The sequence below is a fragment of the Aethalodelphis obliquidens genome, unplaced genomic scaffold (genome assembly GCF_003676395.1).
Source record: "Aethalodelphis obliquidens isolate GAN/ISIS:26980383/991018 unplaced genomic scaffold, ASM367639v1 scaffold34, whole genome shotgun sequence".
Taxonomy (NCBI): domain Eukaryota; kingdom Metazoa; phylum Chordata; class Mammalia; order Artiodactyla; family Delphinidae; genus Aethalodelphis; species Aethalodelphis obliquidens.
The window spans coordinates 10,349,313-10,377,191 of NW_020837978.1; the positions used below are offsets into that span (position 1 = coordinate 10,349,313).

Below are 27,879 nucleotides of genomic sequence, written 5' to 3' on the forward strand. Positions count from 1 at the left end.
CACACACACACACACACACACACACACACACACACACACACACACACGCTTTAATATAACAAAAGATTTTTCTTTCAATTTTCAAAAAATTTCCTCCAAGGTTAATTTTTAACATTAGTAAACAGAATACCAGAAAATATAATCGAAGAATCACTTCCATATGACTAATGGTTTTAGGAAACAGTTCTCCTACCTCAATTCACACCTTTCTTAGTTTACTTTTAATATCAGCCTACATTCCCAGAATATTAAAACAACTAAAAATGGTTTAAAACCTAGGGATGTGTTGGGTAGGAAACAGAACCAACCACATTAAAACATTTAAAGTAGTTGATATGACTATGTACTGGAAGTTAAAAATACCAACAAACAAAACAAAAACAAGCAAAACAAAACAAAACAAAACAATGCATGGTATACTTGTTATGTTTTGCTAAATAGCATAAAATTTATTAAAACCATTCAGCTCGACTTTGAACTCATAAGTGATTAAAATATAGAAGATTAATGTACTTAACTATCTCCAAGTTATTACTTGACATTTTTAGCCAGAGTTAGCCATAAGACTGTACTGTAATTCAATTACAAGTGTACCTGGTAGTCTATTCATGTTCACACCTTGAGCAGAAAGACCAATTCCCATGTAACTGTTTAAAAAAAAAAAGGAAGGAAGGAAGAAAAGCTGGTTATTATAGTCATATATGTATAAATTACCAAACACTCTCAAACATTATTGAACCAAGCCCAAGATGAAACTCACAGGGTAGCTACAAAAAAGTTACTAGAATTCATGAAATAGCAAAAAGGGCAATATTAAGCAACAATAAAATCCAGATTCACAGCAAATTCCTACAGCAATCATTCATAAATATACCCAAAGTATTATTAATACTTAAATACTCTAAAAACTATAAAAATCTTTCCAACGTATCTACACAAATATTTAGAATTAAGACTTCTAACAAAAAGTATAGAGGGACTTGTGGAAGAAAAACGAAATACTAAATAAGAAACAAATGTGTTTTCAAAAGGATACAGTAAAAATCTAGTTCCACACACATACACACACAAAGACATGGAGACATACTGAAAAGATATCCAATTCATATAAAAACATCTGAAATACTTAACAGAATTATACTAAAAAGTATATGCTATGGGGTATCTATATATTCGTTTTCCAAAAGTATTTTGGCAAATTGATAATATGGACTTAAATATGAGACTCAATTATTAATTTATGAAACACTAGAACAAAATTATCTCCACAAAAGAAATACAAGAGGAAAAGGTAATTATTAGGGTATGCAATTTATTTTAAAAGCTTATAAGATATTAATAAAAACTGATAAAGACAGTTCAAAAGGGGGAAAGCATAAAGAAATATATTTATAAGTATCATACGCAAAAAAAGAAAAACTAAATAAAAAAGCAAACTGAATCCATTTGTTAAAAGGCTAATTGTCGGTGATTGTATCATGATTTAAAATGGTATCTGACAAATTTCAGCTACCACTCCTAATAAAAACTCAAATAAAAATAAAAGGAAACTACTTAAATATAACACACCTTTTTCCAAATCTAATACAGCAAGCAAGGCATTCAACAGTGAGACAATGAAGTCATTTCCATTAAAATCAGGAACATAGAGACGCCAACCACTGTTAAACATTGTTTTGAAGGTTTTAGTTTAATAAAATAAGAAAATAGGAAGCTTAATAAGAGAACTAAATAACCAGTATAAATATTACAAGACATAAAATTATCTTAATTGTAGTTGCTCTGATTATATACATAGGAAACTATGGAACATACTAAAAGCTTTTAGAATTAACTAGTTATTTTGGAAAAATGACTGAATTTAAGAAAAACATTTTAACTTCTTTTCTAGTAATAACCAGCTAGAGAAAGGAAGTGGAATATATAGACATATCAGTCATAATAACTACAGAAATTATAAAACAAGAGTAAAGAGCTCAAGTAAAGCTCCAGAATGATATCTTAAAAGTGGTAAATAAATGAGTATTTTAGGTATCTGGATAACTTGACAGCACAAAAACAGCAATCTTTCTAAAATGAATATATACATGTAATGAGATTCACGATATACTCCAAATGAATATTTAAAACTAGAGAAAGTGATTTTAAAAATTCATATGTAAAAACAGAATTTTGATCAAGACAAAATTTAAAAAAAAAAACAGTGTTTGTCCTACTAGATATTAAAACTCAGAAAATGGAATTCACAAGTGCAATATTACTAATAAGAGTAAGAGTCAAGTGACACAAGAATAACAAAACATTAAGAAACAGCATTTTGGATGTCTAGTCAAGACTCATATAAGTTGTTATTTTGACTCAGCCCCTTTGTTCCAAATACAGTATACAATGTAATTACTTATTTTTTTAAAAAGTAGTAAGTCACAAGATAATCTTTGAGAAGAAACACAAAACTGTGCTCTGGCCCTGCAAAGCTCTGCGTCCTTGAGCACCCATTAATGGGTAGGAGTTTCTCCTGAGGAAACAAAGACTAAAAAGGCTCCACAAGGGGATCATTAGCTATGCTCACTGCTTAAAGCCAACAACTGGAATAAGCTTCCCCTCCTGAAGGGGAAGAAAACACTGATACCACCTGCTGCCTTGGTTAAAATTCATTTGACATTGTTGCCTAGTTGAAGGGAAGGGGGAAGGAATAGCCTCTTAAGATCTGAACAAAGTTACTGAATGGATTTGTTATTGAATCTGCAATACTCCCAATACCACTTTGAAGAAAGAACCTGGAAACTCTAATGTAGACCTGGTTTTAGATTGGGGACCCAGGAGTTAGAAAGCAACTATAAAGTATAATAAAGGGAATAAGTATAGAACTAGATAGATAAACAAAATGGAGAAAAATGTTAAACTTTCTAATTAAAATGAGGCCACAAAAACAAAATTCTAAAATATACCGAATATATATATAAGACCAACAAAATACACAACTGGAACATGAATTCATTCTAGATGACATCAACCAATGGAGAGTATGACAAAAAAGTTTTTTTTAATACATTTAGGATTATGTGAAAGAAAAAAAGGAATCACCATCACTAAAAAATACAGTGGAGCACCAATATTTACTGAGATAATTTAGCTAGTGATTTTCCACAACTCAACTGAAAAATAACGTTGGTAAGTTGAAAGTGCACACCACAGAGAAAGATAAAAACACATCACAGACTATCAATGCAAACAAAATCCTAAAAGCTTCCAAAAAGAAAGGCAGATTACCTCAGAAGGAATGACGATTAAAATGACAGCTGACTTCTCCCCAGCAACAGGTGATGACTGTAAACAATGGCACGAAGTACTGAAAGTAAAGAACTGTCAACCTAGAACTTAATTCCCAGGTAAAGCATCATCCAAGAATGAGGGCAAAATAAGATATTTTATGGCATAAGAAAGCTAACACTTTACTATCCACAAGTGTTCACAAAGAACTATTTGAGAATAGACTTTAGCAGGAAGACAAGTGAAAACAGAAGGAATGCATGGGACAAAGAAATGACAACTAGAAAAGAAAATGATGAAATGTAATTAAAATTAATTACTGAAAAAAACGCTATTAAGAATTTTAAAAATCTATAATCCAGTTATAATGTGCTAGAATACAATTCAAAATTACTTGACACATAAAGATATAGTAAAACATGACCCACATTCAAGAGAAAAGACAAACAAGACAATGACCGGGAGAGCCTCAAGGCATTGGAATTAAAGCTAAAGTATTTAAGGCAGCTGCTGTTACTATGCTTAGGGATGTAAAGGGAAATATGCTTGTAATGAATGAAATAGGAAATTTCAACAAAGAAAAAGAAACAATAAAAAAATGAAATTCTGGGGCTTCCCTGGTGGCGCAGTGGTTGAAAGTCCGCCTGTCGATGCAGGGGACACGGGTTCGTGCCCCGGTCCGGGAAGATCCCACATGCCGCGGAGCGGCTGGGCCCGTGAGCCATGGCCGCTGAGCCTGCACGTCCGGAGCCTGTGCTCCGCAACGGGAGAGGCCACAACAGTGAGAGGCCCGCGTATCACACACACACACACACACACAAAAGAAATTCTGGAGCTGAAATATATTTGAAATAAATATTTACTAATGTACCTAATGGCACACTGGAAATAGCAAAATGAATAAGTAAACAATGACAGAACTGATCTGAAGAACAGAGAAAAAATACTGATGGAATAAAAAGAGAGTCCCTTGGGCAGTAGCAAAATGTCTAACATAAATGTAACCGAACTCCCACAAGGAGAAAGAGAATGGAACAAAAAAACTGAGAAAAATTCCCCAAATTGGGTAAAAGAAAAAAATTTACACATTTAAAAAGCATAGAAACCTCAGCAGGTTAAGTACAAAGAAAAGCACACATAGGCACAAATCACAGCCAAAGAGCTAAAAACTAAGAATGAAGAGAAAATATTAAAGCAGCCAGAAAAACATGATGTATTACTTTCAACAGGAGCGCTAAGCTGAATATCTCCTGACTTCTCAGAAGAAAATACGAAGCGGCCAGAAGATGGCTGAACAAAACATTCACAAGAGCAGAAAAGGGGAAGGGGAACCCATGCCAACACAGGGTGTTATATTAAGGAAATATCCTTCAAGAATGAAAGCGAAATAAAAATATTTCTCAGATAAGAGAAAAAGAATGTGTTGCCAGTAGACCTGCACTAAGAAAAATACTAAAGTAAATCTGCCAAACTGAAAGGAATCAGATATATATATATATATATATATATATATATATATATATATAAAGGTATACCAGATATAACATATACAGGTACATCAGATAGATAGGTCGATTTTCAGGAAGGAAAGAAGAGCACTGCAAATGGCACACACATGGGTACATAATAAAAGACTGTTTTCACTCTTGATTTCCTTAAAAACATGTATGACTCCTTAAAGCAAAAATAACATGTATTGCCCAGTTGATAAGATAAGTAGATGTAATACATATGGGTAACTACAGCAAAAAGTACAGGAAGAGGCAGTAAATGGACCTATACGGTTGCAAGTTTCTGTATTTTATGTGAAACAGTAAAACATTAATTCTTAGTAAGTTATGAAAATAGGGATATATACTAAAATCTTTAGAGTAGCCACTAAAAAACTACAGAGATATTAGTTAAAAAGCCAACAGGTAAATTAAGACAGAATTCTAGCAATATATCAAAATGATAATATATCAAGACCAGGTGGTGTTAATCCAGGAACACAACACTGGTTTAACATTCAAAACACCAATCAATATATTTTATCAAATTAGGAGAAAACTCTTATGATCATTTAATTAGCTGTAGAAAAACATCTGACAAAATTCAACACCTATTCACAATAAAAACTCTCAGCAAACCAGAAATACGAGGGAACTTCACCAACCTACATTTACAAAAAACCTACAGCTAGCATTCGTAATAGTGAAATATTGAAAGCTATTCCCGTGAGATCAAGAACAAGGTAAGAATGCCAGCTCTCACCATTTCTATTCAACACTGTACTGAAAACCCTAAGCATTTCAATAAGGCAATAAAGAGAAATAAAAGGCATAAATAAAAAAGGAAGAAATAACTTGTCCAATGTCACACAGCTAATAAGTGGCAGAACTTATTGGGCAAGTTACTCATCTGAACAATGTGCTGATAATAACGGAACCTACCTCACTGGCTTGTTGTGCGGGCTAAGTATATTTGCAAATGCAAGGAACTCAGAGATGTGCCAAATTTATAACAAGAACTGTGTTACTGTGACTGTTAGCATTTTATTCTCTGTGCCCAGTGGAGGCCTGGCACATAAAAGGTGCTCAATGCACAGTTTTGAAGGAATGAATAAATGAATGAATGATTAGTTTGATTTAAAAAAAAAATCTCACGAAGTAATGGTATGACATATTTTTAGAGTTTAACATAGCTTGCTTATTTATTTATTTATTGGGCTGCATTGGGTCTTCGTTGCTGTGCACGGGCTTTCTCTAACCATGGCAAGTGGGGGCTACTCTTCCTTGCGGTGCGCGGGCTTCTCATTGCAGTGGCTTCTCTTATTGCGTAGCACGGGCCCTAGAGCACGTGGGTGTCAGTAGTTGCAGTGTGCGGGCTCAGTAGTTGTGGCTCACGAGCTCTAGAGTGCAGGCTCAGTTATTGTGGTGCATGGGCTTAGTTGCTCCAAGGCATGTGGGATCTTCCTGGGCCAGGGATCGAACCCGTGTCCCCTGAATTGGCAGGCGGATTCTCAACCACCGCGCCACCAGGGAAGTCCCAACACATCTTATTGTTAAAGCTGAATACAGACATATAAATATATTCATCTAATAAAAACATCCTATTTGGGGGAAAAAAAAGGATGAAATAAATCTGACTTTACTTGTAGATAACATTAATTTAACAAGAGATAATCTTAAAAAAACATAAAATAATCAGAATAAGTGAATTTAACATGGCTGCAGGATATAAAGTTATTGTATAAAAAAATCTATTGTATTTGTATATACTGGCAGTAAACACTAAGAAGATAAAAGTTAAAAAACAATTATGTCTACAATAGCATTAGAAAGCATAAAACATTTTAAGAACTGAAAAAAAGGCATGAAGAATTTCTCTGCTGAAAATTACCAAACACTGACGGGGGGAATTAAAGAAGATGTAAATAAATGGAGCGATATATCACATTTATGGACTAGAAGACTCAATACTATTAAGGCTGCAATTCTCTCCAAATTGATCTCTAGAGTCAATGCAATCCATATTATACTCACGCTAGGAGGTTTTTGTAAAAACTGACAGGCTGATTCTAACGTTTATACAGAAATAAACAGGATCTAAAATATCCAAAGAAAGTTTGAAAAAGAATACAGATGTAGGACTTACACCATCTGACCTCAAGATTTACCATAAACCTGAGTAAGCAAGACAGTATGGTACCAGAATTAAGGATCAACAAATAAATCAATGGAATGGATTCAAAAAGAGCTCAAAAAGAGATCCACACTTATACAATCATTTAATATTTTACAAGGGTGCCAAAACAATCCAAAAGAGTAAGGAAAGTTTTTCTAACAAACAGTGATAGAACTGATACCCATTTGGAAAAGTAAACATTAATCTCTACCTCACACAATATATAAAACTCAACTGAAGACGGATCATAGTCCTAAACACGAAAGTTAAAACTATAAAGCTTCTAAAAAAAAAACCACGTAAAAATGTCTTAATGACTTTGGGATAAAGCAAATACCTATCAGGACACAGAAAGCAAGAACCATAAAATAATAAACTCATAAATCAGACATCAGCAAAATTAAAATCTTCTGCTCAAAAGACATAAGACTATCCAATTTTTATAAATGGACAAAAGATCTGAATAGACACTTCACAAAATAATACTGCAAATAACCAAGAAGCACATGAAACTGCTACACAGCATTAGTCAGTCACTAGAGAAACACAAATTAGAACCACACTGAGATACCACCATGCACCCAGCAGAACGGTTAAAATGTAAGACTGGCCACACCAGTACTGCCACAGACTTGGCACAGTGAGAGCTTTCATACACTGTTGGTGGGAATGTAAGACGGGACAACTCCTTTGGAACTATGGCTGGCAGTGTCTCAAAAGACCGAACATGTACTTATCCCAAGACCCAGCAATTCCACTCAAAAGATAAATGAAGGCACTATGTGCACCTAGAGACTTGTACAAATACGTTCATAAGAGCTCTTCACAATGGAGGAAAAACTGAAACAGTCTGGGTATCTATCAACAAATGAATGGATACACAGACTGTGGTATGTTCTACTCAGAAATAAAATGGAAAATGAATTACCGATATACACAACATGGATGATCCAAAAGATGTTACCGTGAATCAAAGAAATCTTACTAAGATTTCTTATATGATTCTCTTTACAGACATACCTCATTTTATTGAGCTTCACAGATGCTGTGTTTGTTTACGAAGTGAAGGTCTGTGGCAGCCCTGCATCCAGCAAGTGTATCAGCACCAATTTTCCAACAGCACTTGCTCACTGCGTGTCTCTGTCACATTTTGGTAATTCTTTATAATATTTCAAACTTTTTCATTATTATTAGCATTTTTTAATAGTAAAGTATTTAATGTAAATACTTTTTCTGACATAATGCTATTGCACAATTAACAGACTACAGTATAATGTAAACATAATTTATATGCACTGGGAAACCAAAAACTTCATGTGACTCACTTTCTTGTTGCATTTGCTTTATTGTGGCGGTCTGAAACTGAACCTGCAATTTCTCCAAGGTATGCCTGTATATGAAGTTCCGAACGGACAAAATGAAAATAACAGTCACCTCTGAGAGGGTGAGGACAGGGCCTAACCGGGAAAGAGTATGAGGGAACACTATTCTAAGGATGATGGTCCAGTTCTATGTTTTGATGGGAGCTTGCATTTCACAGGTGTATGCATCTGCAAAACTCATCAAATGGTACACTTCAGACTTCACTGTATGTAACTTTTATGATGATTAAAAAAAGAACAATAAGCAAATATCAAATTCTACTTAGTGATATGCATGATGTAGTAATTAGGAGTTAAGTCTACTTATTTTGAAATGCATCAAAAAATAAGATGGATCATTGGGTGGACAAAGTAATGGGCACATATGGGATAGAGCAATTACAGTCAGTTCTACCATAGCATGACATTTGAGTTCCTTAAAATCACTGCACTATACAACATGATGCAATAAAAACCACAGAGTTTATGGGGGAAGTGGGGTTAAGAGCAAAACAGTCATAAACTTCATTAGTAACATATTTTTAAAAGTATAAGAATCCAAAAAAAACCACCAAAATTCAATAAAAATGGTTTTACACATGTTGAATTGTCAAGAAATACATAAATACTACAATAAATATGGTACCTTACACGGAAAAAGACCTGAAGTTTACTTGGGGAAGTAGGTGAAGCAGGGCTGCAGCTTGTGAGTTATTGTGAAGTGGTGGAAGGAGTTGACAGGGGAAATATGCAACCAGATGTGGATGGGTGTGGCTCCCAACAAACAGTGAACCAAGAAAGCTGGTAGATGCTTGAGGTGTTGCATGACATATAAAAACACACTCAAATTCAGTAGCAGTGAGGGAGTGGAAAGAATTGACGGACAAGAAACTTACTGTGGTATTATGTGCAGTAAGTCCCCTACATATGAACCTTCAAGTTGCGAACTTTCAAAGATGCCAACGTGCGTTCGCATGTCCAGTCACATAAGTGAGTTCATGTGTCTGGTGTACGTTGTCATGTGAGTGCATCCTCTATGAGTGGTAGTGCTTTTGGTACTTTACTGTACAGTACTGTACAGAGTACAGGACCTTCATTTCAAGCCCAGGATGTCCGCAAGCAAGCGTAAAAGCAGCGGTGACGTAGCTGGTACTGCTAAGAAGTGCCAAGTGAGAACAATGGAAACAGAAGTGAAAACAATTGAGAGAGTGGAAAGAGGCGAAAAGATGGGAGACATCACTCGTTCTTATAACATGAATCGTCCAACCATCAGCATGATTCTGAAGAATAAGGACAAGATCATGGAACATGTGAAGTCTGCTGTGCCGATGGTGTCAACAATAATATCGAAGAAGTGTGGGAAAGTGATGGAGGAGATGGAGAAACTTGTGTGGATGCAGGATCAGCATGTGTCGAGGTGCTCAGCTTAATGCTGATTCAAGAGAAAGCCAGAAGCCTTTATGAAGACTTGAAGAAGAAACACGGCAAAGAATCAGAGGGCACATCTTTTAATGCCAGCCATTGCTGGTTTCACTGGTTCAAGGCTAGAACCAACCTTCGCAATGTAAAAGTAAGTGGTGAGGCAGCAAGGGCAGATACGGTAGCTGCCCAGGAATTTCCTGAAACACTTCAAGAAATTATTGATGAAGGCTCGTATTTACCCGAGCAGGTTTTTAATGTAAATGAGACAGGACTGTACTGGAAGAGGATGCCAGACCGAAGTTACATCAGTAAGGAGGAAGGAAAAGTTGATGCCAGTTTATATATAAAGCAGCAAAGGTTAGGCTAACTCAGCTGTTTGGTGGCAATGCTTCCGGTGATATGAAGCTGAAGCCTCTCTTGGTTTATCATTCAGAGAACCCAAGAGCCCTTAAACACATAGCCAAGGGCTATGTTCCTGTTGTGTGGAAGAGTAACCCCAAAGCCTGTGTTACAAAGGCCATTTTCCAGGACTGGTTTTTCCATCACTTTAGCCCAGAGGTAGAGAAATACTGCTTGGAGAAAGACGTCCCATTAAACATTCTTTTGCTGCTCCACAGTGCTCCGGGCCACTCTCCCATTCATGGGACAACTTTCATCCCAATGTCAAAGTAGTGCATCTGCCACTGAATACTGTGTCCCTCATCCAACCTATGGACCAGGGAGTTATAGCGACTTTCAGGAAATATTATTTACGTCACACTTTTCATCAGACAGTAAAGGCAAGTGACGAATCAGGAACAACCCTGTGACAATTTTGGAAGGACTAGAACATCTACAAGGCCATAAAAAACACTGACTTTGCTTGGCGTGAGGTTATGGCCATCACCCTGAACGGGATTTGGAAGAACCTTTGCCAGCAGTGTGTTCACAATTTTCGTGGATTTGAGAAGGTGGATGAGGAGTCCAAAGAGGTCTCCAGCAAGAAGACCAAGTGGCCCTCAGCAAGAAGCTGGAGCTAGATCTGCAAGAGGACGACTTCACTGAACTCCTTGCTGTGCAACACAAGGAGCTGACTAATGAAGACCTGATGGAACTGGAGGCCCAGAGAAAGGACGAAGAGAGACAAGAGGAAGAAAAAGTAACTGAAAAACCGAAGAGATTCACGATGCAGGAAACGGCAAGGGGGTTTTCTTTATTTGAGGGGGCACTGTTAGTTTTTGAGGCACAGGACCCAAACACAGAACAGTACACGAAAGTACTGTTCACGAAGCAGCCGTTCAGAATGTAATCAAGTGCTACTGTGTCATCTATGATGAGAAAAAAAGAGCTACTACCTAGACATCACTGGATCGTTTTTTCAAAAGGGTAGATAAAATTGAATCCAGCAAGGAACCAGAACCTGTGCCATCGACGTCAGGCATGAGTGAAATGGCAGCTTGCCCTCCGCCTCCTAATGCTGACGATCCTTCAGCTCTACCGTCTCCCACCTCCTCTCCCTCCTCCAGTCAGTAACTCTTCTTGCCTGTTCACTCGATGACAGCCCCTGTGTGCCAGCTGTTGTACTGTACTACTGTACTTTTCAAGGTACTGTACTGTAGGATTAAAAACGTTTTATTTTTTTTTTATGTATTATTTGTGTGAAAAGTACTATAAACCTATTACAGTATGGTACTATATAGCCGACTGTGCTAGTTGGGTACCTAGGCTAACTTTGTTGGACTTATGAACAAACTGGACTTACAAATGCACTCTCGGAATGGAACTCATTCATATGTAGAGGACTTCTTGTGTTTAAAAAGGGAAATGGACATGAAGTTTTTTTAGATCAATATACCAATACAAATAATTTCAAATTATACATTATTAGCATTGTTAATAATAGTGTGCCAAATATCAAAGAACAGAGACTAAGAGGACTAGTTTAGTTTAATTCCTATTATAGATAGATTTAAGTTTACTAACTTATTATTCGTCCTACCTGTTCTCTCGCTTTGTCCTTTTCTGTGCTCTTTGTATTTTATGACCTTTGTTAGCTTTTTGCTATATATTTTGGCATTGCATTAATGAGTACCACATAAGTTTAAAAAACTGCACCTTTAATATGTCATATTCTTGATTGAATTAGTATATTTATCAAATGCTGGCAATGCAACACACAACTTTTAAAAACCTTTTTACCTCTTCCCACATGTTCTGATACTGTGGTCATGTTTTGCTTCATTATATGTCACAAACTCCACAAAAGCAAGTTACTATTATTGCTTTATATAACTAATGCTATGTAACCCAGATAGATCAACAACAGACTTCTCATGAGAAACCATGGAAGCCTGAACGCAGTGGGATAATATACTGCAACTGCTGAAAGAAAAAAAAACTATAAACCAAGAATTCTATATCCACTAAAACTATATTTCAAAAGAGAAATTAAGACGCTCCTAAATAACAAAAACAGAGAATCTGTCACTAGCAGACCTGTGCTATAAGAAATAAGGTGGGAAAAAAAAGAAATAAGGTGGAAAAGAAACTAGTCAGTTACTCAAATGTATACAAAGAAATAAAGAACATCAGTAAAGACAACTGCATAGGTAAGCATAAAAGGCAGTGTAAGTGTATTTTTCTTTGTAACTCTTTTCTTCTCCTATCTAACTTAAAAGACATAAAGCAATAATTATAACTCTCTCGGCCTAAACTGTATAAAGGTATAATTTATGACAATAATAGCAAAAAGAAGAGGGGAGACAATGAAAATATTATGAAGCTAGGTTTAACACACTGTTGGAATTAAGTTGATATTAATCCAATTTATATTGTTTTGAGTTAGGATATTATATGAGTAATCCTCCAGAGCAACCATTAAGAAAATAACTCAAAAACTACAGAAAAGAAACCACAATAAAATTATTAAAAGGTACACTAAAAAGTCTACTTCAAACAAAAGAAAGCAACAGAAGAACAGAAAAACAAAAAGACATGAGACCAAAATAGCAGACATAAGTCCTCCCTTATCAGTAATTGCAATAACTGCAAATGGATAAAATCATTCAAAGGCAGAGACTCACAGAACACATTTTTCTTTTTTTAAAGATCCAAAGAGATGTTGTCTACAGAGACATTTCAGATTTGAACACACAAATAGGCTGAAATTAAAAGGAAGGAAAAAGAAATACTATGCAAACAGTAATCAAATGAGAGCTGAAATAGTTATACTTGCATCAGACAAACTAGACTTTAAGACAAAATTTGTTACTAGAAACAAAACAATATATTTATTATGATAAAAAGGGTCAATACATCAAGAAGACATAAAAATTATATACAAATATGAACCTAACAACAGAGCCCTAAAATATTTAAAGCAAAAACCCACAGAATTAGGGAGAAATACACAATTCATGATAATGGTTGGAGACTTCAATAACCTACTTTCAATAATGGATGCAACAACTGATAGAAAATCAACAAGAAATGTAAAACTTGAACATAACTATAAATCAACCAGAACCAACAGTCGTGTACACAACACTCCACCAACCATGGTAGAATACACATGCTCCTCAAGTGCACACAGATTTTCCAAGACATATTAGGCCATAAAACAAGCCTCAATAAATTAAAAAAAATTGAAACTATACATGGTATACTCTCCAACTACAAGAAAATCAAGTTAGAAATCACAAACAGAAGGAAATTTGGAATGTACACAAATATATGGATACTAAACATGCTCCTAAAAAACCAATACAAAAAAAGAAATAATAGGGGAAATTTTTAAACACTTAGAAATGAATGAGAATGAAAACACAATACACCAAAACTTATAAGATGCAGCTAAAGTAGTTCTTAGAGGGAAGTTTATAGCTGCAATTGCCTAAAATAAAAAAAGAAAGATCTCTAATGAATAATCCAACTCTCAACCTCAAGAAACTAGAAAAAGAACAACAAACTATTAAACCCAAAGCAAGCAACAGGAAGGAAATAATAAAGATTAGAGCAGAAATAAAAGAGACCAGAAAAACAACAGAATCAATCAGCCAAAAAATTGGTTCCACTAAGCAAGAAAAAAAGACTCCAATTATCAGAAATCAGAAATGAAAGAAAAAATATTAATACCAAACTAAAAAAGATTAAAAAATTAAAAGGATTATAAGAAAATACTATGAACTATATAGCAACAAATTAAATAACCTACTTAAAAATGAACAAATTCCTAGAAAGTCATAAACTACCAAAACTGATAAGCAATCTTAAAACTTCCCGCAAGGAAAAGCCCATGCTCAGATGGCTTCCCTGATGAATTCTACGAAACATATAGAGAACAATGACCACCAATCCTTCTCAGACTCTTCTTCCCCCCAAAGTTAGAAACACTTCCTAACTAATACTACAAGGCCAGTGTTACCCTGCTGCCAAAATCAGATAAAGATATCACAAGAAAACAACAGAAAAATATCCTTTATGGACACGGACACACAAATCCTCAACAAATTACTAGTAAATGAAGCCCAGTAACACACAAAAATGATTATACATCATGACCACGGGGGACTTATGCCAGGAATAAAGGCTGGTTTAGAAACAAAATCAATGTAATATTAATATAATTAATATAATATTAATATAATAAAGGATAAAAGCCACAAGATCATCTCAACAGACACAGAAAAAGAATTAGGCAAAATTCATCACCTTTCTTGATAAAGACACTCAACTAATTAGAAATAAAAGGGAAACTCCCAACCTGATAAAGGGCACCTATGAAAAAAAATCTGTAGCTAACATCAGACTTAATGGTAAGAGACTGCTTTTCCCTTAAAATCATGAACAAGAAAAAGGTACCCTCTTTTACCACTTCTATTCAACGTGGTACTGGAGGTTCCAGCTTGGGCAGTAAGGCATGAAAAATAAAAGACACCAGCTTGTTAAGGAAGGAGTAAACATCCTCTATTCACATACAACATAAATTTGTACATAAAAAATCCAAAAGAATCCTTGCCAAAATACTATTAAAAATTAATAAACAAAATCAGCATGACTGCAGGATACAAGTTCAATATGAAAATCCAATTTTATTTCTAAGAGCAATGAACAATTTAAAAATAAATTTAAGAAAACAATTCCATTTACAACAGAATCAAAAAGAATAAAATATCTACAAATAAACTTAACAGGACAGTACAAGACTTGAACATGAAAAACTACAAAACACTGTTGAAAGAAATTGAAGAACACCTAAATAAGTGGAAAGGCTACCACGTTTTTGGATTGGAAGAATTAATACTGTTAAGAGAGCAATATATAAAAAAAAAAAAGATAGCAATATTCCCCTAACTAGAGATTCAAGGCAATCTCTATCAAAAGTCGAACTTGCTTTTCTGCAGGAAGTGACAAACTGATCCTGAAACTCGTATGGAAATGTAATAGGGCCCAGGAGAGCCAAAGCAATCTTGAAAAAGAACAAAATTGGAGGACTCACAGTTCCCAATTTTAAAACTCACTGTAAAGTTACAGTAATCAAGAGAGTACATTACTGGCTTAAGAATAGACATAAATATTAATGCAATAAAATTTAGAATCTAGAAATTAACCCTTACATTTATGATCAGTTGATTTTGACAAGCTGGACAAGACAATTCAAAGGAGGAGAAAATAGTTTTTACAACAAACTGTGCTGGGACAACTGGATATATCTATGCAAACCAAGGAAAGTGAATCAATACCTCACATCATATACAAAAATTAATTTAAAAATGGAATCAAAAACTAAGAGGGAGTGCTAAAACCACATACTCTTAGACAAAAACACTGGAGTAAATCTTCATGACCCTGGATCAGGCAATGGTTTCTTAGATATGACAGCAAAAGCACAAGCAATGAAAGAAAAATAAACTAGACTTCATAAAAATTTAAAACTTTTGTGCTTCAAAGGATACTGTCAAGGAAATTAAAAGACAAACCACAGAATAGGAGAAAATATATACAAATCTACATAGGTGATATGTGATTTCTATCCGGAACATATATACAATTCTTAGAACTCAACAATAAAAAGAAAACCCAACTAAAAAAATGGGCAAAGGATCTGAATAGACATTTCTCCAAAAAAGATATACAAATGACCAATAAGCACATGAAAAGATGCTCAATATCATTAGTCATTAGAAAATGCAAATCAAAACCACTATCACTTCACACACATTAGGATGGCTAAAATCAAGAAGACGTGTTGGCAAGGATGTGGAGAACTTAGAACTTTCATAGTTGGTGGCAATGTAAAATAGTGCACTCACTTTGGAAAACAGTTTAGCAGTTCCTTGAAATGGTAATCACAGTTTCCTTATGAACCATTAATTCAACTCCTAGGTATCTATTCAGGAGAAATGAAAACATATCCACTCATAAAAATGTTACACAAATGTTCCTAACAGCATTCTTCCTAATAGCCAAAAAAGTGTTTCTACCTACTAATGGAATGGATAAACAAATGTAATATCTTTACAATGGAATATTATTTGACCTCAAAAAGAAATGTGAGTACTGATAAATGCTACAGCATGAGGAACCTTGAAAACACTACACTAAGACAAACCAGAAACAAAAGATCACACATTATATGATTCCATTTACATAAAATGTGCAGTATAGGCAAATCCAAAAAAACAAAATAGTTAAGTGGTTGCCTAGGACTGGGAAGAGTGGCTGCTAATAGATATAATAGGATTTCTTTTTCAGGTGATACGAATGTTCTGAAGTTAGACAGTGGTAAGGGTTGCACAATTCTGTAAATATACTAGAAACTACCAAACCATGCTTTTAAGGGTAAATTTTGATGGGTATATGAATTATGTCTCCATAAAACTCTCATTAAAACATAAACAAGAGGACTTCTGGCTTCAGCTCTGATATGTAAAGAGACTGAAATTTATCACTCCCTCACAACCGGAAAAAAAAAGGTGATCAAATTGAAAAGCAACCACTCCTCTTAGATTCGTCAGAAAACTGAGTTCACAGGGCAAAGTGCCTCCAGGAAAATTGAAGAGACAAGTGAACACAGAGAATGAGAGCTTACCAGGAGTAGGAGTCTCTGGAGACTTTAACTGGTAGAAATACTTTAAAGGTGAATGAATTGCTGGAGGCTGAGTGTGAACTAGCTTGAGCTTTAAACCTCTTAGGGTCCCGCTCTTAGAGAACCTTCCATATGCTCATGAGTTTTACCTTCAGGAGCTCCACCATGTTATCATTAAACAAACAAAGAAAACCCTTCCAGTTTTGTGCTGGGGAGAGGAAAAGTAACCATTCTGAGATATGCCCAGAGCAATCTGGTCTCTTTAACAAAGACCTGCCTTCAAGGGTAACTACTTTCCAGAGCCTTTTTGACCTAAAGGGAGGGTAATTAGACAACTCCAGTACCAGCTAGCCTTCCCAATTGAAGTAAGGGGAGAAGGAAAAAAGGGTAAAACTCTTCCAAAGATCACAGCCCAGGAACTCTGGTCAACTACAACTGGTTTTTTTGTTTGTTTGTTCGTTTTTTTGGCGGTACGTGGGCCTCTCACTGTTGTGGCCTCTCCCGTTTACGAGCACAGGCTCCAGACGCGCAGGCTCAGCGGCCATGGCTCACGGGCCCAGCCGCTCCACGGCATGTGGGATCCTCCCGGACCGGGGCACGAACCCGTGTCCCCTGCATCGGCAGGCGGACTCTCAATCACTGCGCCACCAGGGAAGGTCACAACTGGTATTTAATCATAAGTTACAGAACACTTCCCTTTCCAGTACCTAGCACCACATCAGCAAGGCTCCAGTATAAAAACAAATTACAAGTGAGACAGCTGAAAGACAGACTCTATTTAAGGAGTTTCTAGGGAAACCCAAAACAGCAGGGAAAACAAAAGCAAGGAAACTAGAGGTAAATTAAGCTTCTGACACCTACAAATAATACAAACAAATTGGCAAACGTTAAACACAGCCTAACTCTTAGCCAGATAATTATAAAACCTCACACTAAAGACCTATTTACCTGAGTTCCTGCTATCCAATAAATCATGTAGTTTTCAACAACAAAAAAATTCACTACATGCTAAAAAGAAAAATTACATTCTGAAGAGACAGAGCAAGCATCACAACTAAACCAGATATGGCAGAATTTTGGAGTTATCAAACTAAAAATTTAAGATAACTGTGATTAACCTGCTATGGACTACAAAAAAGAATCAAAACAAATGCTAGAAATCAAAAACACTAACACAAATGAAGAATGCTTTCAACAGGCTCATCATTAGACTAAACACAACCGAGGAAACAATCTGTGAGCTTGAAGGTATGTCAATAGACACTTCCCAAACTTACATGGCAAGAGAAAAAAGGAATGAAAAAACCAGAAAAGAATATACAAGAACTGAGGGACAACAATAAAAGGTGCAACACGTAATGAGGATACGGCAAGGAGAAGTGAGAAACTTAAGTATTTTAAGTAATACTGGCCGAGAATTTTTTCCAACCCAAAATTCCAGAAAGCTCAGAGAACACCAATAGGACAAATACCCAACATCAATACCTAATTTATCATATTCAAATTGCAGAAAGTCAAAAAGAAAATATTAAAATAAGCTAAAGAACCAAAAAAAACAAAAACAGAAAACCAAAACTCAAACCAAACACCTTACCTATACGAAAGAAAAATAAGAATTACATCAGACTTCAGAAACCATACAAGCAAGAAGAGACTGGAGTGAAATATTTGAGTGTGAAAGAAAAAAAATCTACCAACCAGAATTTGATATCCAGTGAAATTTATCCTTCAAAAAAGGACAAACAGACTTCATCAGACAAAAACTGAGACTATTTATTGCCACAGACCTGTCTTGCAAGAAGTTCTTCAGAAAGAAGGAAAAATAGGTAAGAAACTCAGATTTACATAAAAAGAGTCAGAATAAATGAAGATAAAATATTTTATTTTTCTGATTTTGAATTGATCTTGGATAACTGTTCAAAATAATAACAGCAACAATGAATTATGTAACTACATTTTATAGATAAGTGAAAGGAGTGACAGCAATATTATAAGGGACAGGAGGGAGGAATTGGTTATAATCTGTTACAAAGCACCTGCATTACCTGTAAAGTGGTAAAGTGTTACTTGAAAATGGACTTTTATTAGCTGAAAATGTCTACTGCAAACTCTACCAATAAAATTTTTAAAAGAAGTGTAATTGATATCTTAAGATAGAAGAGAAAATGCAATCATAAAAAAATGCTCAATTAAAACCAAATGGGCGGCTTCCCTGGTGGCGCAGTGGTTGAGAGTCCGCCTGCCGAGGCAGGGGACACGGGTTCGTGCTCCGGCCCGGGAAGATCCCACATGCTGCGGAGTGGCTGGGCCCGTGAGCCATGGCCACTGAGCCTGCGCGTCTGGAACCTGTGCTCCACAACGGGAGAGGCCGCAGCAGTGAGAGGCCCACGTACCGCAAACAAAACAAAAAAAAAAAACAAATGGGGGAGAGATTTTTAAGAAAGCAACAAGGAACAAACTCAATGAATAGAAAAGTTATAATCAAGGTTGATATCACCCCAACTATAACCATACTCACTTTCAATGTGAAAGGTCTAAATACACCAATTAAAAGAAACTGACAGACTGAATAAGAAAACAAGGCCCATGTATCTGCTGTCTACAAGAAACCCACTTTAAATATAAAGACACAGGTAGATTAAAAGGAAAGGATGGAGAAAGGTATACCATGCTAATACTAATCAAAAGAAAGCTGGACTAGCTATATTAGTTCCAAACAAAGGAAATTTCAGAACAAGGAAAATTATCAGGGGTAAAGAGGAGCGCTATGTGAAGTGTCAACTCTTGAAGAAGGCATAACAATTCTTAATGTTTATGCACCTAATAACAAAGTATCAAAAGATATGAGGCAAAAACTGACAGAACTGCAAAGAAAAACAGTTAAATCCACTCGTATAACTGAAGACATCTACAAACCTGCATCAGTAACTGGCAGACACAGCAGGTAGAAAACCAGTAAGGATACAGTCAGTCAACAGCATCATCAATCAACTGGATTTCACTGACATTTACATCCAATAACATAAGAATACACGTTCTTCTCAAGTTCACAGAAACATTCACCAAGAAAGGCCAGATTCTGTGTTAAGACATACCTTAACACATTTTAAAAACTGAAATAATACAAAGTACACTCTCAGACCACAATAAAATTAAACTAGAAACCAATAAAAGTTGAAAAATCTCAAATATTTAGAGATTAAGCATTACTCTTCTAAATAACAAATGGGTCACAGAAGAAGATTCTCAGGAGAAATTTTAAAATTATCTTGGATTAAATGAAAATGAAGACATAACTTATCAAAATTTGTGGGATGCAGCTTTAAAAAAAGGTACTTAGAGGAAAATTTATAGCACTGATTATAATAATCTAAAATCAATAATTTAAGCTTCTACCTTAGGAAACCAGTAATTAAGAAAAATATTAATTTTTCTTAATATTTTAGATTTTAGGAAGAAAAGAACTAATAAAAATCAGAGCAGAAATCAATGAAATTGAAAATAGGAAAACCGAGAAAATCAACAAAACTAAAAGCTTGCTCTTTATATATTGCTAGTCATCAGGGAAATGCAAATCAAAACCACAATGAGATATCACCTCACACCTGTCAGAATGGCTATCATCAAAAAGACCACAAATAACAAATGCTGGCAAAGATGTGGGCAAAAGGGAACCTTTATACACTGTTCATGGGAATGTAATTTGGGGTAGCCAATTAAAAAACAGTTCTAAAAATAGAACTACCATATGATCCAGCAATTCCACTCCTGAAGAAAATGAAAACACTAATTTGAAAAGATACATGCACCCCAATGTTCATAGTCACATTATTTCCAATAGTCAACATATGGAAGCAACTTAAGTGTCCATCAACAGATAAATGGATAAAGAAGATGTGATACACACACACACACACACACTCTCTCTCTCTCTCTCTCTCACACACACACACACACACACACACACACACACACACACACACTGGAGTGCTATGCAGCCATAAAAAAGAATTCTGCCATTTGCAACAACATGGATGGACCTGAAGAGTATTAAGCTTAGTGAAATAAGTCAGACAGAGAAAGACAAATACTGTATGTTACCACTTATATGAGGAATCTAAAAAATAAAACGAATGAATATAACAGAACAGAAACAGACTCACAGATACAGAGAACAAACTAGTGTTTACCAGTGGAGAGAGAGATGGGAGAGGGGCAAGGTAGGGGTAGGGGATTAAGAGGTATAACCTACTATGTATAAAATACATATTTTATACATATACTATGGATAAAATAAATAAGCTATGTGGATATATTGTACGGCACAGGAAATATAGCCAGTATTTTATAATAACTTTAAATGGGGTATAATCCATAAAAATATTCAATCACTATGTTGTACACCTGAAACTAACATAATATTGTGAAGCAACTATACTTCAATCAACCAATAAAAGGAGGACAGAATGATTCTTCCCACCAAAAGAAACCTAAAAGCTGGTTCTCTGAAAAGCTCAATAAAATTAATAAACCTCTAGCCAAACTAACAAATTATTAATATCAGAACTGAAAGAAATCAGCAATTACTGTTGTCAGTAATAATATCACTAGTGATCTCATGGACATTAAAAGGAAAAAAAATTAATAATAACTTAATAATATAGATAAAATGGACCAATTCATAATAATTTAGATAATAATTTAATAATTTTGATTAAATGGACCAATTCCTTAAAAGACATAATCTACCAAGACTAACAACAGGAGAAACAGATAATCTGAATATGCTTCTATATTAAAGAAACGATTAAAGAAATTCAATCAATAATTAACAACCTTCCAAAAAGGAAAACACTACACTCAAGTAGTTTAATTGTTGAATCCTACAAAACATTTAAGGAAGAAATGATACAACTGTCTACAAATCCCTTCCAGAAAATACAAGCAGAGGGAAGACTTCCTAAATCATTTTTTGAGGCCAGCATTACCTGAATATGAAAACCAGATAAAGAGATTACAAGAAAGGAAAAGCACACACCTATTTCTCAGGAACATAGATGTAAAAAATCCATAACAAACTATCAGCATATGAATCCAACAATGTATACAAAAGAATTAAACACTACAACCAAGTGCAGTTTATTCCAGGTATGCAAAGCTGGTTCCGTCTTTGAAAATTAATATAATCTTTCATCAATAATTTAGAAGAAAAATCATATGATCATAATAGAAAAGCACTTGACAAAATGTAACACACTCATTCATGATTAAAACTCTCAGTAAAACAAGAATATAGGTAAACTACACAAAAACCTGTTTGCAAATACTTACTACACCTATACTCATAACTGACATAACCTGGAAACAACCCAAAGTCCTTCAACTGGTAAAGGGATGATGAAACGTGGTACCTCTTGACAATGGACGACTACCCAGTAATTAAAAGCACTGAACTATTGGTTCAAGCACCAGCATGGTTTTAATCTTGAATGTGCTATGTGGTCACTATAAATGCTGTTATAAAAATAGTATTAAATAAAATGTAAAGACATTAAACAATAATGGGGGAAGTATGTTATAAACAGCTTGTACTGTGTGCAAAGAAACAATGCTTTCCAAAAGGGTAAATATGGGGTAGATATGGCCCTTTCGAGTGAAGTAATTCAATGCCAAAAAGACTGGTGAAAAGACATTTCTGTCCTATAGGATTGGAATTAGATTTTAATTTACAAAGTAATTTATTGAATCAGTGTGTTATTTGAAACTCAAAAGCAATTTTACAAACATAATTTCTTAACACAAGTGTTTAGGAATTTCAGAAATAAAGAAAATTTCAAATTATATGAATCTGAATAACTTAGCTGCTCAGTAAGCATTCCTCTAATGGGCCTAACGGTCATCTATCAAATTTCTTGCTTGATGTTTAATTTTTAAATTTCAAATTCTGAATAGTATTTTCACGTTACTCAAGGTACAAGAGGGATCTTTTTGTCTTACAGGATTTTAAAATTACTTAATACCTTTTGAAATAAAATATTTTATTTCTGTCAAATGGCATCATAAATATAATGAAATAAGACTCCAAATAAGAGCACCAAAAGATAAGTATTGCTGCAAGATTCACTGCTGTATGTATATCTAGGTAATATTTCTACACAGAAACTCAGGGACACTTATCTGCAACTCACAAGCTATCAATCTTAAACATTTCAAAAAGATATGAACATACATCTATCTCTTCTTTATGAAGAAAAAGAAGAAACGTATGTCTACTCTCAACCATTAAAAGTGAACTGCTGACATATATCCAACTGGTGATTCATTCAGTAGTGCTATAAAATTAAATCAAAATCATTTCATCAAAAGTTGCAGATAGCGGAACGGCTGGGCCCGTGAGCCATGGCCGCTGAGCCTGTGCGTCCGGAGCCTGTGCTCCGCAACGGGAGAGGCCACAACAGTAAGGGGCCCGCATACCGCAAAAAAAAAAAAAAAAAAAAAACACACACACACACACAAAAAAGTTGCAGATAGTGCTTCCCTGGTGGCGCAGTGGTTGAGAGTCTGCCTGCCGATGCGGGGGACACAGGTTCGTGCCCCGGTCCGGGAGGATCCCACATGCCGCAGAGTGGCTGGGCCTGTGAGCCATGGCCACTGAGCCTGCGTGTCTGGAGCCTGTGCTCCGCAACGGGAGAGGCCACAGAAGTGAGAGCCCCGCGTACCGCAAAAAAAGAAAAAAAAATTTGCAGATGCTCCTGTGAAAATACATTAATCAAGTTTTTAAAAGATGCATATTTCAGGGGTAAAAGAAAAAAAAGCAATCACGAACCAAAAGGTTTAAAAAGTATGAAAAAGCAAACAAACAAAAAGAAAGCAATTGTCTAGAAAGCTAAGATTATGAATATATCAGATATTGTATGACAGAGTAAACAGGTAAACTTCACTGGGCGGCTGCACTAGTCATGTTTCTTATCTCCCGTAACTTATGTGAAGTTTTGACATCTTAAAGAGCTTGCTGGTCAGAGACTGCTCCTTCCCCATCTCTGACCAGCCCCTTCCAAGGCAAGCCTTTTCTTAAGAGATAACAAAGGGCGTGGCCAGGAATATGCCTCTCATATACAAACCAACTGATTCTGAGTCTATAGCCCCCATCATCTCCTTATTTTACTCTCACACGCAAGCCAATTTTTCCTGCCCTAAATCATCTCAGGTCAAGTCCCAAACAACTAGAGATCAGCCCTATAGCGCAAGGCCCGCCAATATTATTCAAACCAGCCAACCTAAACTGTTTACCCTGGCTCGGCCTTGCCTTCCCCCACTATCTTCTGCCACCTGACTGAAACCTGGTGCTTCTCCTGTGACCCTGCATGGCATGCGTAACTCCCCTCTGGGTCCTGTGAGTATAATAAACTTCCTGCCAAGCCTCTGCTGTCCCAACAACTTTACCATACCATATCCAACATGCACATTCTTAGATATGCACTATTAATATACAAAAAAAATTCAAGAATATGCATATCTAAAATACTACAAATTAAGTAGAAATCTCTAAATGATATCTGAGCCAACAGAATTGAGGTAAAAATTTTACAACTGAAATTAGAGAAAACAGAAATTCTTTTTCTCAGTATTACTATTCAAACCTAGAGCATTTGTCTGTGGTAAAAAAATTTTTATTCTAATTCTACACGGACAGTAAAGCAGCTACTTCTTTCTATATATACCATACTAACCCCTCCCCCATTTCTCCCAAAGCAAAAGGATCACAGAAAACAAAAATTAACAGGCTCTACTTCTTTTTTTGTTTTTTTTTGTTTTATTTATTTATTTATTTATTTATTTTTCCATTTTTTAAAATTTATTTTTACTGAGGTAACATTGGTTTATAACATTCTATAAATTTCTTTTGTGCAATATTATATATTTTTTTTAAACATCTTTATTGGAGTATAATTGCTTTACAATGGTATGTTAGTTTCAGCTTCACAACAAAATGAATCAGTTATATATATACATATATTCCCATATCTCTTCCCGCTTGCGTCTCCCTCCCTCCCACCCTCCCTATCCCACCCCTCCAGGCGGTCACAAAGCACCGAGCTGATCTCCCTGTGCTATGCGGCTGCTTCCCACTAGCTATCTACCTTACGTTTGGTAGTGTATATATGTCCATGCCTCTTTATCGCTTTGTCACCGTTTACACTTCCCCCTCCCCATAGCCTCAAGTCCATTCTCTAGTAAGTCTGTGTCTTTATTCCTGTTTCACCCCTAGGTTTTTCATGACATTTTTTTTTTTAAATTCCATATATATGTGTTAGCATACGGTATTTGTCTCTCTCTTTCTGACTTACTTCACTCTGTATGACAGACTCTAGGTCTATCCACCTCATTACAAATAGCTCAATTTCGTTTCTTTTTATGGCTGAGTAATATTCCATTGTATATATGTGCCACATCTTCTTTATCCATTCATCCGATGATGGACACTTAGGTTGTTTCCATCTCTGGGCTATTGTAAATAGAGCTGCAATGAACATTTTGGTACATGACTCTTTTTGAATTATGGTTTTCTAGGCTCTACTTCTTGCCTTTGGAAAGTCCACAATAATATACATCAACCCCTGAGTTGCATATTTCTTCCACTACCTCTCAAATAGCTATATAAATACAAAATACCTTAAATTAAGGCCTGGCTATGTTTCCTAAGATGGACTTCAAGTACCTTTTCATTTTTCCGGCCTTTTAAATAATAATTAAGACAATAAACTCTAGGATCAACAAAAGCAGAACACTATTTTTAGAGTTTCTCTAATAACTATCAAAGAATCTGATCTGTAGTTAATTACAAGAGCAACAAATCAATTTTTTAAAGTAGCGTGTTATAGTGTTAAATGTAGGGTAATGAAAATAATTGGTCACATAATAGGTATAAAACACATCCTACTTTCACCTCATAGGCACTAAATTATTTACAACTCCAATAAAGTGAAGTTTTTGGTTAATAAAATTAATTCTTTATATTATAACCCATATTTAAAATCTTCTTACTTCTCATCATCTCCCTAAAAAATTGATGAAGAATGAAGAGCAGTAATTCCAAATAATGCAAAGAAGTTAGTAAGAAACTGCCTCACTTCAATTTTATAAACTTTACAGATACTATCCATCATACCAAGTGAGGTGTACCTATAACTCTGGAGATTGGGGTGTACTTTACTGTTTTTCAGCAATAGCGTTTCTCTCCACCAGTGTTCTAACTTAATTTTTCATAGGAAGTCTCCATTTTTAATATAAATAAGTAGGAAAATGGTGTTTTTATTAGCACTATATGAGAATTAGGAAAAAAATTAAATCAGAAATGAAGAAAAACTAAATGGAACACAAGAGTGAATAGACACCAGAAGAAAAGATGAAACAGAATGCAGGAAATTTTTAAAATAACAAAGAAGGAAAGAAAAAAATTTTGTGAGTAAATGATACAGAAGTTAGGCAAAGAAGATCCAACATACTCAAAATTGGAGTCCCCCAAAATGAAACCTGTGTAATTGAAAAGAGCAAATATTGAAAATTATCACAGAAGAAAACATTTCTGAAATAAAAGAAGACTTGAACCTTTTAAGGTCATACATGAAGGTTAACACCAAGACATATTCAATACTGGTTCCTTAAAGAAAAATCTTTTGGGCATCCAAGCAAAAGACCAAATCTCTTGCAAGGAAAAAAAATGGCATAAGACTTTGACAGTGATACTTCATATCCAAGTCCACAAAGCTCAAGAAAATGTAAACCAGGGATTTTATATCCAACCAAACCTTCAAATATAATGGGTGTAATGGTCACAAACAAGTTATGAACCAGAAAGGACTTAAATAATATCGTTCCCATGAGCTCTCCCTGAGCTCTCTAGTAAAGAATGAGCTTCAGACAACCAAAAAACCCTAAGAGAAGCTTTGAAATAAGATCTGGTGGTAAGTATTAAATATACTGAATTTAGAACTAACACTAATGATGAGGCAACAGAGTTGTGTATGCAAATGTTATGTACTTTTAATGTATGTGTGTGTGTATATATATATATATATATATAGAATTATTTAACAAAATGGAGAAGGGGAGAGTTTACCAAAAAGGGAATGTTCTACGGATACACTAGACTACCTAGATGAATCTCAAATGCATCATGCTAAGTGGGAAAAAAGCCATATTCTAAAGGTTACATTTATATGACATTTCCATTTATATGACAAAATACACTCTGGTTTCAAAAGGAAAAACTATAGGAATAGAAAACAGATCAGCAGTTGCCAAGAGTTAGGGTATGGGGGAGGATTTGATTATAAAGAGATATCAAGAGGGAATTTTGGGAGGTGAATTGTTCTAGATCTTATTATGGTGATTGTTACATGATTCTATGCATTTGTCAAAACTCACAGACCTACGTCATCACCCTCAAAAAAGTGAGTTTTACTGCATGTGAATCAGTAACAATTTTTTAAATACCAAAAAAAAAAACAAAAAAAAGATTCTAGGGAAGAGGGAAGGGAAGGTCAAGAAGAGATTAGTAGCTAATTCCATCACTGCTCACAACAGAGGATATCTTTAAAAGAGGAGACTACAGGTATTAGTATAATTTTCTAAATGTAAAAATATACTAACCCCCCAAAAAAAGCAAACAGACCACATCATTAAAAAAAAAAATTCAAAAGTGACAAAAATGTTTAAAGTTTCCTTTCACTCCTATCTCCAGCTAACCACTTCCCCTGTCTAGAAGCAACTAATGTCTGTCACCAGTTACTTGTGAGATCTGTTCACACTTTTCTATGGCATATTTGTTTATATTTTCAAAAGGAAATAATACAAAGAAAATACAAGAACTAGTAAAAATGGTTACCTATGGGAGGAAGACCAGGATGAAGTGAGCCTTCTGTGAAGTGCCTTCTTGCACAGTTTTAATTGGGGAACAATGTAAATGTTCAAATGTTTTATTTAATTAAAACAAAAATCAAAAAGAAAAAAGCAATCCATATAAACGGAAGATAAACTTAAATATGTGAAATAATATGTCAAGTTGGTGTAAAACTGTATAAAAAAAGGGCT

The 27,879-nt window shown here is 35.1% G+C and overlaps 1 protein-coding gene across 1 annotated transcript in view; it reads right to left on the bottom strand.

Moving 5' to 3' along the window:
* The window catches only part of RANBP9 (RAN binding protein 9), a 90,505-nt gene that overhangs the window by 35,279 nt on the left and 27,347 nt on the right, over window positions 1-27,879 (bottom strand). Inside the window, exon 4 of the mRNA XM_027128179.1 lies at window positions 595-647. Within this exon, the coding sequence (XP_026983980.1) occupies window positions 595-647 (53 nt within the window). The remainder of the gene's footprint in view (window positions 1-594; window positions 648-27,879) is intronic.